This window comes from Carassius carassius, chromosome 12 (genome assembly GCF_963082965.1).
Source record: "Carassius carassius chromosome 12, fCarCar2.1, whole genome shotgun sequence".
Taxonomy (NCBI): Eukaryota; Metazoa; Chordata; class Actinopteri; order Cypriniformes; family Cyprinidae; genus Carassius; species Carassius carassius.
Window position 1 is genome coordinate 28,656,760 of NC_081766.1, and position 16,711 is coordinate 28,673,470.

Consider the following 16,711-nt stretch of genomic DNA (forward strand, 5'->3'; position numbering starts at 1 on the left):
GGTGAAGAAGAAAAACTATACTACTACTATAAAACTATACCACTGTTTAAAATAAAAATGGAGTCTGATTTTAAAAATGTGATTTCTAAACCTGGAAAACTCATCATGTATATGAATAAATTCACATATTTTTAACCATTTTATAAAAATATACTTCTTACTAGTTATGCCAAGCTCTACTTTAAAATGGATTCTACGTTATCACAGGATAAATCTAGTTTACCATGTTGAGCATTTGAAAATGAATAGCTTATCATATGTTGTTGTCTTGTTATGTTTTAGCAACAAAAGTACACGTTTAGGAATTTATTCATTATGAATCCTTATAAATTCTCAAAATTCAAACTTACCAGGACTGCCCAGTTGTTGGTGTGGCCACTGCTGAAAAACTGTCCAGCTTTGGTCTAAATAAAAAACACACAAAAAAAAGACAATTCTATAATAATTGTGTACAAAAACCATTTGATACCAATTCGATTTCAGACATTGTGGGTCCTCAATGCAGACTAATAATGCATTAATAATTTAATCAAACTCTCTAAAGAACTACAAAAAGTGAAAATGTTCTCTTTCAGATAAATCCATGGGCAAAAGAAAAGTAAATGGAGACCATACATTGAGTCTTTGTCCATTTTAGCAACCATATGGAAGCTTATGAAAGCCACTTACATTAAGTAATATGATGGCAAAGTGTTAACAGCACAAATTGCCTTCACATTTACTGAATGAATGCTGTATGCACTTTATAGAGAAAAATTACTGCTGTAGTTGAAGTAATGAAATGACTGCTTTGAGATGCATTTGCAGGAGGTCATGTGACAAAACTTCATGCACAGGTTTTGAACCAGTGAAGCTTTAAAACTAGTTAAGCAAGGAAAACTAAAATTAAAACATTAAAATAAGAAAACATATAATTTTACATACTTTAAAAAAAAGAGTTCTTACTATGAAAATACTTTAAAATAATATATTCAAGTGGGAAATGAACGTAACAATTAAATGTATCATAGTTAAAATTTTTATAAAATGTGATTAGTTGAACTTAAAGGGTTATTTCACCCAAAATTGGAAATTAGGCTGCATTTTACTCAACCTCACGTAATCCTAGGTGTATATGACTTTCTTCTTTCAGACGAATCCAGTCGGAGTTATATTAAAATTGTCTTTGATCTTTCAAGCTCTTTTATTGCAGTCAGTGGGTGTTGCATTGCTTCAGTCCAAAAGAAGTTAAATAAAAAGCACCTTTCCATAAAAAAAAGTGTCTCACTTGGCTCCGGGGAGTGAACAAAGGCCTCCTTTAGCTACTGCGTTTTTGTAAGAAAAATATCCATATTCAAAACGTAATTATCACATGAATCTAGTTTGCACTCACTGTTGTAAACGACACAGTTCCGGGAGAATGACGTATGAGGTCAGCTTTGCGCATGCGCCGTTTAGAAGTGACGCAAACAGAAACACAGAGAGATCTAAACAAAACTACGGTCACTAATTAGAAATACAAAACTAGGATTTATAAAGAAGAATGTCGGAGGATTTCATTCCAAGCCAAGAGGAGACTGGTTTTTCTTTGCTAAAGTAAAGAAAAGCTTCTTTTGATCGAGCTTGGAATAGCCAGGACAATTCTTTATATAACTCCGACTGGATTCATCTGAAAGAAGGAAGTCTTATACATCTAGGATGCCTCAGGGGTGAGCAAAACACAGTCTTATTTCCATTTTTTGGTAAACTATTCCTTTAAGTCATTTCATAATTATTTCTACTGTCTTTGAAATGGGTTAAAGTGTACTGTTGTATGTATTGATGATTTACGCATTTTACAGTATTTTACATATTATATCAATATATTTTTTTGCAATTAAGAACATGTAAAATATATAATAAATAATATACAGGTATAATAGCAGGAAATTGGCGAAACAGATTTGGTAAACGCCCCAGTGTATATTTGTGTTTCCGCTCTGGAGAACATCTCTGCACGCCTCACACTTTAACTCGATGTAAATAAGTGGTTCATTGATTACAAAGAAACTTTGTGAGTTCGCTATTCTTACGTCCGGAGACGCAGTTTTTATTACTTTACTTTATTACTTCATTCCATGTTTTTTTTCTTTTTTCCGACTTCTACTCAAACTGTCTGGCAGGTAGTTGATTGCTCCCAGCTGTACCTGCTTGCCAATCAATAGTGAGTCCAAATGAAAGCAGAGCTCCAGCTACCAGAGAGGAGAGAACGTTTCCACAAGAGCCTTCTCCAGAGCATTGCCTGTGTTCTGCCCAGCCTGTTGTCTCAGTTGATGGTTATTGAGCTGCTTAGTTTTCTGCTTTGGTATTGTAGTAGTTTTGTTTCTTTATTCATTGTGGTATTCTTTAATACTTACCTTTTGTTATTTTCGTTTAAGAGATTTGTATTATCCTTCACTTTTTTTTTTTTAGTTTGTTGCTTAGTTAGCTGCTATTATTAACATCTCTCTTATCGGCTACTTTAATGTTTGCCTACTGGTGTTTTGTTTATTATTTTTTGATTTGGAAGCTGTAGGGAGGTGGATGCCATTTCTGTTTAACCCGGTTTTCTCCTGTTTTTGGGCTAGGAAGGGAGCTAGGGTACAAACCTGTTGTTGTTTTTTCTCTCTCTTTTCTTTGTTATAGGTCACTAATTCCAGTTAGCTTGTTTTGTTTGTTTAGGCCTTATCCTCTCCTGATGTTATCACTTTTTTTTTTTTTTTTGTACGTGTTCCACGAGCTGTAAAATAATAAAATCTTTTTCTGGACAAATAGTTGCTTGTGGTGCTGTGGCAGGACTCAGAGCAACGCTCTTTAAAATATTTTACTTTTGTTGCGTCAACATTTACCCCTAGACATATGCGGGACGTAACCGCTATGAACTGAAGTAAGTGACAAATTATTATAGATTATGATGGAAGGGCTTTCTGTGCACTTTCTAGATTAAATATAATCAGTTCAGATTTCAAATAAAAGGTTTGTTTTCTGTGCTGCTAAATGCCAGCAAAGTTTCAGGAGTCATATATAAATCCCTCATCCTTCACATAAATGCAGGATTTATTTTTTTAATGGGAGGAAATGGTATGTTCATTAAGCACAGTAAATGCAGACCAATAGATAAATATTTGAATTGTCATGTGAAAATATTTTTTTAAATGTGGTTGCAATCAGCAAAAAAAAGTAATGACTAGTAAAACTTGCAAATCTCTCATGCTACATTGCTATGTTTGTTGTCATAAAAAGTTAATAATTTTGCAGCATTGCAACAGTTATTTTACATAATTTCATCATGACATTGTGTGTGTGTGTGTGTGTGTGTGTGTGTGTGTATATATATATATATATATATATATATATATACACATTAACTCAAAAGTTGGCAGCCCTGGCAATGTATCTTTGACAATTACTTCCGAACCACATTTAAGTATTTTATCCGTGCTCTCATTTATTAAAAAAGAAAGAAAATAAAATTTTGTGAATTTTTTGTTTGTTTTGTCAACTGAACAGAAAACTGTGAGACGAGATAATGAGTACTGACCAAACCAAGCCAAATGTCTAAAGAAATACATTTGATCTGATCACATGTGATGTTTAGAACAAACTGGCCACCATAATGTAACACACAGTCTGTGATTCAAAAACCTAGCAAGCTCCCTAATGTTACCTAGGCAGTAACGTTACTGTTTTTTGGCCATCACAGGCGTTACATGTATGTGCGTGCTTATAGATAACAAATCGGAATGAACACAGCCATAAAATAAAACAGACATTTAAAAAAAAGCAACCTTTATGCTGAGCTGAGGACATCAGCTACTACTGAAAGCTTAAATTTTCCATTCAGTGAAACAAAGAAACGTTTTACAACAGCTATGATAAAGACACTTACCTCAACATAATTACTGTATCCATGTGGTATGGAAACAAGCAAATTAATAAATGCAAATACTGCAATTATATTGTAATAATCCATTTTGTTTTGTCATCGGTTTAGTGACAGGCTAGATTTGCAACTGCAACCAGGAAGCGTTTTACTTCCGGTTTGATTTAAAAGTCCCATTTTCCGAAATAAAAGTGATATCTCTGCTCAGATATTTACATGTAGCAAAGAAAACGGAGGACATGAATATATGATGATGCATTACATTTTTATAAATAACTGTTTTCTCAGATCCCATAAATTTAAGCAACAACTGTGGTACCGTTTACTGTATAAAGCAGAATTATTATCAACTTTTAATAGGGAACAAACCTTAAGCTATTTTTTTTTCTGTATTTATTCTCTTTTCCCCTACCAACAAATTAATCAGATACATTTCGTGAGTATTCCAACAAAGGCTTATGCAGATTAATCTGAAACTGGCTCTTTGTTTATATTTAAGACTTTTCAGATGGACAGATGGAAGGCTAAAAATGTCAAAATCCAGCATGGAACATTCGGTTCCTTTGTGACACTTACTGTGAAAATGATGTCAGGGGTTACTCCACACACACTAGTAATATAGGCCAGTGTAGGTTTTTATTAGTCTCACTGATGAAATATTAAACTCATCAATTATTCATTAAATTATTATTATTATTTTTTTTTATCTGCAGTGAGTATATTTTGTCGTTATTTTTTAAATAGCATTGTATTTAGGACAATTGAATTAAACAGCTCTATTAAGTTATTCATTCATAAATTATTTTGATAATTAGATTTAAGATACTAGATTTAAGAGATTTTAATACAAAACGTATAATTAAAAGGCTGCAATTGCATTAGTAGTTTTTTTTTATTTGTATTAATTCATAACAAGCAGTGAAGAAGTTTATTTTAAAATATTATTATCTGACAACATTTTGTCTTCCAAATGAATACATAGGATGCCGTTACGAACATCTTATCTTGTTGTCGTGGCAGTTACAACATAAATCAGGAAATTATATCATATAAATAAGAGCATTACTATTGTTATTGTTGTTTTATCATTTTAACATATAGGTTAGTATCTACATTTAAGTTTGAAATAATACATAATGTATATTTCTACATTATATATGTTTTAATAAAGTTTTTTTAATTAATGTAATATATTTGTATTAATATATACATATTAATATATTAGTAAATATAATTGAGATATTAGATACGATTATTATAAATGCATGTATAATATTATATAAAATATGAATGATTCATTATTATATATTACACAGTGCATATCGTAAAATTGTAATTATTAAAATATAAATGACTCGTTTTTTAACATAAATTAAAAACGTCTTATTTTCTGAAAACGTTTTTTAAAGAATTAAGCCGTGCACACAGTATGCTCTCGTTTCCTCTTCTGAACTCCTGAGACGCGCATCAGTCTTCAGGACGCGCGCATCCGCCGGACAAACACACACACTTGACTTGAGTCACTCCATCAGCGCGCGGGCAGCGTACAGGTGTATCGGGCTGTGTTGGCGGTTTCAAACACTGGTTAGAGCTACTAAGACCAAGATTAGAGGAGAGCTTGGAAGCAGCATGTAACAGGCTCAGCGGTTTACTGAGAGCGTCGCTGTCTCCGTCCACCTAGTTTAGTAGGCACTTGGAGAATGCGTTAAGATCGCAACAACATCACGGATTCGTGAAGCTGCAATAGAATACCTTTTACGCTCAACGCAACAGGATCGATAGTTTTTCAAAAACAGATATGAACACCAACGATGCGAAGGAATATCTCTCCAGGAGAGAGATACCTCAACTGTTTGAGGTGAGCATTTACGTGTGTGAACTTTTTGTTCGAGTGAATCCTAAAGAAGATGTTTCCACATCAGCTGTTACAAACGAAGAATAAGATAAAGTTCGGTTACTTGCATAGAAAGATAATCAGTAAACCAATGTTGGTTCGGTATATTTACAGTTATGAAAAGGTTATGAATATGAGTAAAGTTGATTCATAATAAAAAAAAAGGTAATGATTCATTTAAAGGTACGTGTATGTGGGGTACTGGGTGTTGTAAATAATGCAAACTGAGTTGCTGAGTGTTGCATCAGATTAGATTATATGGAAATGATCGAGGTTTATGTATGTGTTTATAGTCGCTAGTGTGTGCGCGTTTTTACGCACAAAGCTGAAAATGTCGATCGTGTCTGAAATGCGAGTCAACATTGCTGATTGTCCTTCCGTCGTGCTGTCAGTAACCTACACATGCTTATCAGAGTCAAGTCTGATAATAAATAACAGGATGTAATAGGATAATTTAATGACTGTTTTCAGTCACCTATATTATTGTTTCGTAAACAACATAATTTTGGAGTCAATACCTCTCTTTAAACTGTTGGTGCATATAGGAGCGCCATGGCAAAAATTCCATTTTACTCAGAGTTTGGGCCGGCTTGGTTTGGAATATCCTGGGAATATGATGAGGGTAATGATTTCCAGTAGGGTATTTGCATTAAATATATAGGAAAGTGTATATTTTAGGTGCTTTCACTCTGCACAGTTTGTTTATAACCATTTTAATCACCCTTTGCCTTCTCTAGTTCATTTTAAACAGCCCTTATGTGTAAAAAAAAATGTTTTCAATGTGTAGTCGCTAAAGGTGGTCATACAGTTATCATGCATAACAATTATAAAATAATGAGCAAAAATTCTGTTAAAGCTTAAAAGTAATTTAAAATGGTTTCACACTGCAATATATCAGCTTCCCATTAAAAGCTGAATTCATTTATTGCTACTGTCGTAGTTATGTTATACTAATGACTGATTCTATTCTGATTTGCCACTTGTTTCTCAGAGTCTGCTGACTGGTCTGATGTACTACCGACCGGATGACCCCGTAGACTACCTAGAGACCTGCCTTAAGAAGGTGAGGGAGCTTGGCGGGACTGACCAAGTTCGATGGGACACGTTCGTTGGACAGGAGAAGAAGTCGTTACCGCCTCTCAATGGTGGGCAGTCACGTCGATCTTTTTTCCGCAACGGTGAGTAGGAGGTGTTGTCATCAGCCAGTGCAACTCCAAATTGTAGGCAATGCGGAAATTCATGCAAACTAGAACTGGCCACTGCTGTGTAGTTGTGTATTGCACAGCAGGCTCATTATTCATTATTTGGGTGTTGTTAGAGCAAGCCAACCATCGGTAGGGGTTTTCCTTTCTTTGTGCTGGGCAACATTGTTCTACCCACCTCGAGGCAATTACAAAAATGCAAATGAATGCAAAGTACCTTTACAGTAAAACAATGAGTTTGTCATCTAATCAAAACATGTTTTTTCAATGATATACTATCATGGGATTTCCTGTGAACTTTTGCAATATATTGTTGAGGATATCAGAAGCTCTTATGATGAACTATTTGCATTCTTCCATACAGTTCTCCCGGACAGTCCCAATTTCCCCTATCGGAGATATGAGCGCCTCCCACCCATCAACCAGTTTTCCATAGAGAGTGACTCAGACTTGTCTGAGACAGCTGAGCTCATAGAGGAATATGAAGTGTTTGACCCATCTAGACCCAGACCCAAAGTCATCCTCATTATAGGTAAGCCCAAAGACTGGGTACTTCATCACAGATACCAGGCTAATGGAGAAAAACAGGCTGGTGTTTGTGTATGTGCACTTGAAGCTGTTTTATGTTGGAATTTGTATGAAAATACACTGCCATTCAATATTTTTGCCCTTCAAGTATTAAGAAATCAATGCTTTAATTCAGTAAGAATGCATTTAATTGATCAAAAGTAATAGAAAATTGTAATCTTACAAAATGTATTTAAATTTAAATAAATGCATTTGAATGAATGCTTTTGAACTTTCTATTTGTCAAAGAATCCTGAAAGTTTTATAATTTTGATAATGCTAATAATAAGAGACCAAATAGGCATATTAGGATGATTTCTGTTACTTTAAATTGTTATAACAATATTTTACAATATGACAGTTTTTACTGTACCTTTGATCAAATAAATGCAGCCTTTGTGAGCATAAGAGATTTAAAAAAAATCTTACATTCCAATCTTTTGATTCTATAGTGTGTGATAAAAAAAATAGATGACAAAATGACATAGGTAACTCCCACTCACTTGTTTATTATTATTATTTATTAATTGTGACTAAAAGAAGATGACAATCTGATCAACCCAAAGTGGTTCAGTTATGCCATTTGCAGTGACCATGAATAAAGTGATACAAAAATTAATTGTCTATTAAATGTCCAATATTGTGTAAGAATATTTAATTATGCATGCTTACTTATATTTTTGCATTTAGATTGCCATTTTCATTATTTCATTCTCACTTATAGTTACAGTTAATGAAGTAGGATAAAGACAATAAAGTTTTGAAAATCCAACTTTATTTAAATGTTATGCTTAAATTCTCTCGTAAAGGTTACAAAGCTTTATTTTTATTTTTTATTTATTGCCTTTTTAATATTGGCCATAACATGAAATTACAATTTTAATATTATTAAACTAATATTCCACAGGTACAGTATTGGACTAAAGTAACTGAGCGTTTCAAATGGTTGTGTTTGTGGTTAAATTAAAATTCAAGTAAGGTATATTTAAGAGCAACACTATTGACTTTCCTGTTATGTATGCAGCAACACACTGATGTAATAAATTATGTTATCATGAAATCAGAGACCATCCCCTCATCAAAATCCAATTACATGTGTTCACTGGGGTTGCATTTGAGATGCAACCTGCTGTAAACAGGATCGCTGAGTGCTAGGGATGCTATAGTTCAGACACAGCTATCATTGTACACTTCCCTCCGGCCTTATCAGACTTCCCTGAACAGCATGCAAGTCTCTTTATATTGACTGATGTAATTTGCGAGGGAAACGTTATCTGTGCAGAATGTAACCAACAAGCAAATCTTATTTAGATATTAGCTCTAGCTCAGTAAATGTTTCCCAACGCTGCACGGCTTGCTATTTTGTTTATGTGTTTTAATACGGTTTCTTATAGTGGTCAACTAATATTGATAACCGATGCCTGTAGTTTGTTGGGCATTCACTCCATAATATGCATTGGTGTTGGTAGAATTTTTTTATTATGTGATGTTTATTAATATTTATTGTTGTACAGCAATTACTTCTAGTCCTAGAAGTACGGGCTGCTTATTGTTTTGTTCACTCCGATTGTCTGTGTTGGAACAGACAGAACAGTCTGTATATTAGTGGTGTGGATGTTTCAGTGACTCTTTCTGCAGGATACATTGTTTCACCTATAGTAACTGTCTATAAGTCATTGAATTATTCATTCAACAGATTTATGAAAACTTTGTTCAGAAGCAAAACAATTGACTGTCTGTATGAGGGAGTCATTGAATTATTCACTTAATCAATTCGTTCAAACCACTCATTCGTTCTGGAGCATAACAAGTGGAAACTGTTTTCTTTGACAGAGCAAAAATAGATGAGCTGTCTAAAATTACTCAACATTAACTTCTTTACTGAAATGGTACATAAAAGCAATATGGAATTACGTTATGTGTCTGAATATCACAGCATCTTGCATATGGCTACATTTATTCAAAATATGCTTTTCTGGAGAGTCTGCATATATGTGGGTGTCTGTGAGTGAGTCAGTATGGGTTCATAAGTCTGCCCACTATTTTCTCTAACAGGTGGCCCGGGCAGCGGTAAAGGTACACAGTGTCTGAAGATTGCTGAGCGTTACGGCTTTGAATATGTCTCAGTGGGTGAGCTGCTCAGAAAGAAGATGATCCATAATGCCACCAGCAACAGGAAATGGAGTCTGATTGCCAGGATCATTACCAATGGAGAACTGGCACCACAGGTATGTACATGAAGTCAGAATGTCAGAGAATATAAAGGTCAAAAACACATGCCAGTAATTAAATATGTCAATAAATAGGACATAGCAGGACTAACACACACACAAACACACCTAGAATTTGGTTTACTAGAAATCAACAGTGGTCAAAATAGGAATTGTTGAACTGTCAAAACTAGAATGTTATGTTTATAAGTTTGTTACTAAGTTTGTTTGATTATTATTTTTGAAGTCTTCCTATTTATCATTAAAGGGTTAGTTCGCCCAATTTGGCGAAAATTATGTAATTAATAACTTACCCTCATGTTGTTCCAAACCCGTAAGACCGCCGTTTATCTTTGGAACACAGTTTAAGATATTTTAGATTTAGTCCGAGAGCTCTTAGTCCCTCCATTGAAACTGTGTGTACAGTATACTTTCCATCTCCAGAAAGGTAAGAAAAACATCATCAAAGTAGTCCATGTGACATCAGAGGGTCAGTTAGAATTTTTTGAAGCATCGAAAATACATTTTGGTCCAAAAATAGCAAAAACTACGACTTTATTCAGCGTTGTCTTCTCTGCCGTGTCTGTTGTAAGACAGTTCAAAACAAAGCAGTTTGTCATATCCGGTTCGTGAACGAATAATTCGATGTAACCGGATCTTTTTGAACCAGTTCACCAAATCGAACTGAATCGTTTTAAACGGTTCGCGTCTCCAATACGCACTAATCCACAAATGACTTAAGCTGTTAACTTTTTTAATATGGCTGACACTCCCTCTGAGTTAAAACAAACCAATATCCTGGAGTAATTCATTTACTCAAACAGTACACTGACTGAACTGCTGTGAAGAGAGAACTGAAGATGAACACCGAGCTGAGCCAGATAATGACTCGTTCACGAGTCAAGAACCGTTTCTGTCAGACGCGTCCGATTCGTGAACCGAGGAGCTGATGATACTGCACATGTGTGATTCAGCGTGAAACAGACCGACACACAGAGCGTCTGAACCGAACTGATTCTTTTGGTGATTGATTCTGAACTGATTCTGTGCTAATGTTATGAGCCCAGGTAAACCGAAGGCTTGCAATCATCGCTAATGACACCTTTACATCGAGCGCAAAAGAACCGGTGAACCGTTTTCTTCAATGGTTTATTGAATCGAACTGTCAAAAAGAACTACTGGTGATCCAAAAACCGATGCAACCGGATCTTGACTCGTGAACGAGTCATTATCTGGCTTGGCTCGGTGTTCATCTCTCTCTTCACAGCAGTTCAGTCAGTGTACTGTTTGAGTAAATGAATTACTCGGGGATATTGGTTTGTTTGAACTCAGAGGGAGTGTCAGCCACATTAAACAAGATAACAGCTTAAGTCATGTGTGGATTAATGCTTATTGGAGACGAGAACCGTTTAAAATGATTCAGTTTGATTTGGTGAACTGGTTCAAAAAGATCCGGTTACATTGAATGATTCGTTCGCGAACCGGATATGACAAACAGCTTTGTTTTGAACTGTCTTACAACAGACACGGAAGAGAAGACAATGCTGAATAAAGTTGTAGTTTTTGCTATTTTTGGACCAAAATGTATTTTCGATGCTTCAAAAAATTCTAAGTGACCCTCTGATGTCACATGGACTACTTTAATGATGTTTTTCTTACCTTTCTGGACATGGACAGTATACCGCACAAACAGTTTCAATGAAGGGACTGAGAGCTCTCGGACTAAATCTAAAATATCTTAAACTGTGTTCCGAAGATAAATGGAGGTCTTACGGGTTTGGAACAACATGAGGGTGAGTTATTAATTACATAATTTTCATTTTTGGGTGAACTATCCCTTTAACGCATCAAAGACTGACCCATTTTTAGAATCACAAATGCAAGTTTATCTATGCGAAGACCGTGATCAAATGCACATAACATTTATTTTAACTTTAACATTCAACACTGTGACGAGTGGGGCGGGGCCGAGAGCCATGGGAATGGAGCGAGGCCGGTGGAGTGATTGGGAAATTAGCGACACCTGCTCCACTCACCGGTCTTGAATCCTACGGAGGAGATTGGAAGGATACAAAAGAGGAGCAACGACAGTGAAGACAAAATAAAGCCCACTGACGTCGCTCCTCTTTTGTATCCTTCTAATCTCCTCCAAGGGACTCGAGACCGGTAAGTGGAGCAGGTGTCGCTCATTTCCCGATCACTCCACCGGCCTCGCTCCGTTCCCACGGCTCTCAGCAACAAATTTACCAGGATTTTTGAAAAGGTCCTGTTCACACATGATCGATTAATGATACTTTAACTTGAATACTGTACAGTATGTGTGAATGGGGCTAAACTCTTCCTCTGTATATGCTGTGAATGTGAATTAATGTTCATCTGGAAAAACAGTGTGCATTATCTCTCTAGATTTGTAACGTAAATCATTTATAAACCTTTGACAACACGAGAGAATACATAAACCTATGTCATAGTATGTCATTAATAGTACATCGCGATTTCAAAATAAAAAATTCTGCCTGTGGCCAAATATTACAATTTAATGGATTTAAACATAGTTTAATCACGCTGTAAAGTTAAACGCCACCAGGCCATTGGTGCCCTCTGGATGTATTTGTTATAATACATAATGTACTTAAAGTTGGTTATGTTCATATTATGTATAGGCATATTACGTTATGTATTTTAACAGCGTTGTCAATACAGTCATGTAATTACTTGGTTATGATATTTTATTTGAGCCAATTTTTATTGCCTTAATTGTTATACTAAAGCCTGGTGTTCACTTAGGCCTGTTTGTGTTACTAAAAAATATCAAATTACACAATTGTCAAAATAATCAGATAATCAGATCAACTTGATTACCAAAACAAACATTAGTTTCCCTAGACGAGTTAAACTATTTATAAATACAACTGCATTGTTTTACTTTTTGTAATTAAAAGACAAGTATTTTGTTATTGAAAATTTCTTTAAAATAGTATAAAAATATTGCTGTCTTGTAGTGAATTGTATTTTGTCTCATGTCGTGAGCTAAGTGAGCAGTGATAATTTTCCAAGTTTATGATATAGCTTTCATTCTTCAGGTCAACCATATATTCATGAAAAAGAAAATCAGTTTGAATAAAGAAAGCAATAACTTTGCCATATTATCCTTTCAAATGTTAAAGTTGCCACAGTCTTTGCATGTGCTGCCCCGTCCCGCCCCCGCAAAAAAGGTCAGGCTCCGGAATCTTTTTTTTTGTTTTTTGCTTTAACCCCTGTGTAATGTATGATAATGGCATAGAATATGTCCTTTTTAAACCATTTAACTACAAAAATAAATATAATAAATTAGGATCTCCAATTGATTGTAAATAATACTGATTGTGCTCTTTGTGAATAGCACAGATTGTTCCAGTTTCTGTGCTTTTTGATGCATTGCTGTACAGTATGTACCTAGGCAACATTCTTATAACCATATACAGTGCACAATATTGTCATATATAAAGTTGCATCATTGTTTTATTTTAAATAGTCTTAGAAATTATCATAAGTAGTGCTGATTGGTTGATTAGTCACTTTTTGCCTACACTAATTCATAATAAATGTTCCTGTGGTGTTGCAAATAAATTAACAAAGTACACATATTCACTGTAGCCTTTCAATTAATCTGAGATCCTAAAAGTTGCATGTAGAATAATTTCAGACTAATTGGAAAAATGTTGTTGAAAATAGTTTTAGAAAAAGTAATGTCACACCACAGGACGCTACAGACACTGCTTGAATTTATGTCAGCAACCCAAGTTATCTATTAATAAATGGTGTCCACTGCAGTGGACTGATGTATTGTATGGAAATCAAACTACAACAAATATGTATACTTACGTATAATAATGCTGAATTTATCAAAGATAAAACACATTTCAAGAGGTCTATTCAATATATTTTGAATCCAAAGTAAGGGTTAAAGGTTATCAATCATGTGGGTTTGGATGTAACGTGACTTCCTGAAGAGTTAAAATGGCTTGTAGATCTTTTTACATGGCTCCAAACTAGCTATTTCCAGAGTTCATTTCTTAATTTTTACAACTGAAGTTTCTGTTATTGAAGTGACAATCTCAGTTTGGTGAAAGTAACTCAAGTACTTGCTGCATTTCTTTGGTCTGTATATATTACCAGATCTAACAATAAGACCACTTCCTAACTTCTGTCTCTATAACAACATACCCACACTCCCTTTCCTGCGTATTAACTTTCCATTTGGGAACTGAGCACAGAAGTGTGGTGCTGGAAATGAGGGCACCACATTTAAGCGAGGAGGCTTTTGAAAGAGAAACAGAAGATAAGAGCTCCTACTGGGTGATGATTCCCAGAAGAACTCCAGAAATGCTTTGTACATTTTTAGGAGAGGCAGTGTATCTACAATGGTTATTGACTACTAGAGGATAAAATGGTCAACCCTCGTCATTTAATCCTTAGCTGCATTAAATACAGCATTGTACTGAGACAAAAGTCGAGTTGAGCTTCTGTCTGGGAAATAAAGCCACCTTCCACTAATGACTTCCTGGATTAGAAACGCAAAAGAGAGTAGGAGACTTTTCCCAGACTATAAAAGGGAATTTATAAGAGTACATTTTTCTGTGTCATAAGATACACCTGTACAAATCAGACATGGATTGTATCATGAGAAAGCTTTATTTCAAAACTCAAAATGTTCTCACTAGTGCAAAACTTGGTTGAAAGTAAGGTACCGAATCATCTGACCAAACATATTTACACAATGCCAATTCGGTGTTCAGCAACTTTGCCCATCTACTCTCAGTAAAGTAATAAGCAGGAAGCAATTATAGATGCTATCAGACGTTGCACTACAAATAATTCTCATCCATCATTTTGATGGACTGGGTTGTAAATTTTCTGTGACATTGTATTTTTATTCGTCAGTGAAATATAATGTGTTGTTTATATCAGTCTTGCCAAGCACTGTGTCGCTGGTTCTTGCATGTTTTTTTTTTTTATTCTGCTCTCACAGTGTGAATAAGACAACAATGACATGTCTCTCTAGGGCATTTATTTTCCACCCTTTTCTTCATTTTTATACACATCTCAGTAACACTTCTCAGTAAGAATGCATTAGTTGATGCAATAGTTAATCCATTAACTAACATTAACCATGTGCAATATATTTAGTTTTTATTAATCTTCCTTAATGTTAGTTAATAAAAATGTGTTGGTTTTTGGTAGCTCAAGTCCATTAAATAATATTGCAGATACCAATGTTGAAATTAACATTAAATTCTTTATAAGTATTTTTCATTGTTAATGTCAATGATGATGTATCTAATATTAATAAATTTAACTTTATTGTAAAACTGTTACCAGCATATTTTGCTGAATATGTCTAAACCAGAGAAAACAATATATCAGATATTTTATAGCTTCTTACAAAATAATAGAAAACGTTTTTGCATTTGCCTTTGTAAAATGACACAACTTCAGCTTATTCAACTTTTTCAGATACTATAAATTTTTGGTTCCCAGAAAAGACCAGGAACCTTTTTTATGTGAGTAGAATGTTCCCTTCAGGTTTGGAGAATGTTTCCCTAATGTTAGAGTTAATTTAAGGTCATATAAATAAAACTTAAAAAATAACCTTTAGAAAATGTTTCATATCAGTTATTAGTTTGTCACACAAAAATCTAATTTCAACCTAGTTTAATTTAAATTAAGCCTTAGGTGGAAACTGTTGATCCTAATCAATATTATTGTTTTGGAACATGCTGGACTTAAACTATAAGTGTATAATGTGTAATATAATCCTTTTAAAGGTTTCAGATTTTAAATAATTAAATTTGTCTTGATCTTTTGATTAGAAACCCCAACTCTATGCCATCATTGCGTTATAGGCCAGTTATGGATAAATTTAAACATTCAGAGCAATTTGTGTAAATGGTGCATATACAAAGCAGTAAATATACTGTGTGTTTACCTTTGATGCCACACAGACTTACATCATGCACTTAAATGTCGATTGCTGATACATGTACACAACAGGCAGAATAGAAAACTTTGCCAGTCTAACTGCTTTCTTGTGATGTAAATGAAACTTTTTGGAGCTCCAACTCTTTTTGCCCATACATTGAAAGTCAGTGGGGTCAAAAATAGCAGTGGACAGCACTGACCTTCATTATATGAACAAATAACTCAAAGGCATTTTTCGAAATACCTCTTCATTCTCTCATCTCTTTGCATTCTAAAAACGTCCTCTTCTTTGAACTGTGTCTGGATCACTTCAGATAGCGGTAAAAACAGTAAAAGAGCATTTGGTCATACAAATTATATAGTGGGCCACAAATTATGCCTGATGTAAGAGTTATTTTTAGAGAAATCTGGTACTGACGCTAGATCTCCTTCGTAAATGATGCCATCCACATCATTAGATTTGTTACGCTTCAATATATTCTCCCTCCAGCGGTTGGCAACATTGGCGCTGCGAAAATGCTGCTGCACTCCTCAATTACACCAGAAATCACCTATATGGAGTCGATTAGTGTGGGTTTTTAATGATACAGTATAGTTTAATTGTAATGTTCATTACCCCTTCCATTAAAAAAAAAATAATAATAATAATATGTTTTAAAAATAATTATCTCTGTCTCTTCATGGAATGTTCTGAAATGCTCTTGTGAATTATGGAATTATTTCCCTTGAAGTCTAACTCATCTGAGACATCATGTCACCAACTTTCATCTGAACCGATTCAGTATGCTTTTTAAAATAGTGCATAATTACAAAGCACATTTTATCTGCAGGTACTTGACCTATGAGGACCAAATTGCTACAGAAATTAGTTTCCTGCATTTGGAAAGCTGCTTATTAAAAAAGGAGACATGTCTGCAACTGCAATAATTAGAGGATGACTTGTATGTGCTGATTTCTTAATTGTGATCATAATTGTAGTGGCAAATAACTGTAAAAA

General features: G+C 34.5%; 2 protein-coding genes across 3 annotated transcripts in view; one reads left to right on the top strand and one right to left on the bottom strand.

The window, feature by feature from the left end:
• The window catches only part of LOC132155173 (GPI-anchor transamidase-like), a 42,423-nt gene extending 38,367 nt beyond the window's left edge, over positions 1-4,056 (bottom strand). Inside the window, exons 1-2 of the mRNA XM_059564029.1 lie at positions 3,887-4,056; positions 351-404 (exon numbers count right to left, since the gene is read on the bottom strand). Coding sequence (XP_059420012.1) covers positions 351-404; positions 3,887-3,970 — 138 coding nt within the window. The 5' untranslated portion in view covers positions 3,971-4,056. The remainder of the gene's footprint in view (positions 1-350; positions 405-3,886) is intronic.
• A 1,343-nt stretch (positions 4,057-5,399) lies between these two features.
• The window catches only part of LOC132155174 (adenylate kinase isoenzyme 5-like), a 127,270-nt gene continuing 115,958 nt past the window's right edge, over positions 5,400-16,711 (top strand). Inside the window, exons 1-4 of one of the 2 annotated variants that reach the window (XM_059564030.1) lie at positions 5,400-5,738; positions 6,766-6,952; positions 7,341-7,508; positions 9,599-9,771. In XM_059564030.1, the coding sequence (XP_059420013.1) occupies positions 5,679-5,738; positions 6,766-6,952; positions 7,341-7,508; positions 9,599-9,771 (588 nt within the window). In that variant the 5' untranslated portion in view covers positions 5,400-5,678. The remainder of the gene's footprint in view (positions 5,739-6,765; positions 6,953-7,340; positions 7,509-9,598; positions 9,772-16,711) is intronic. The other variant, XM_059564031.1, reaches the window with a different exon arrangement.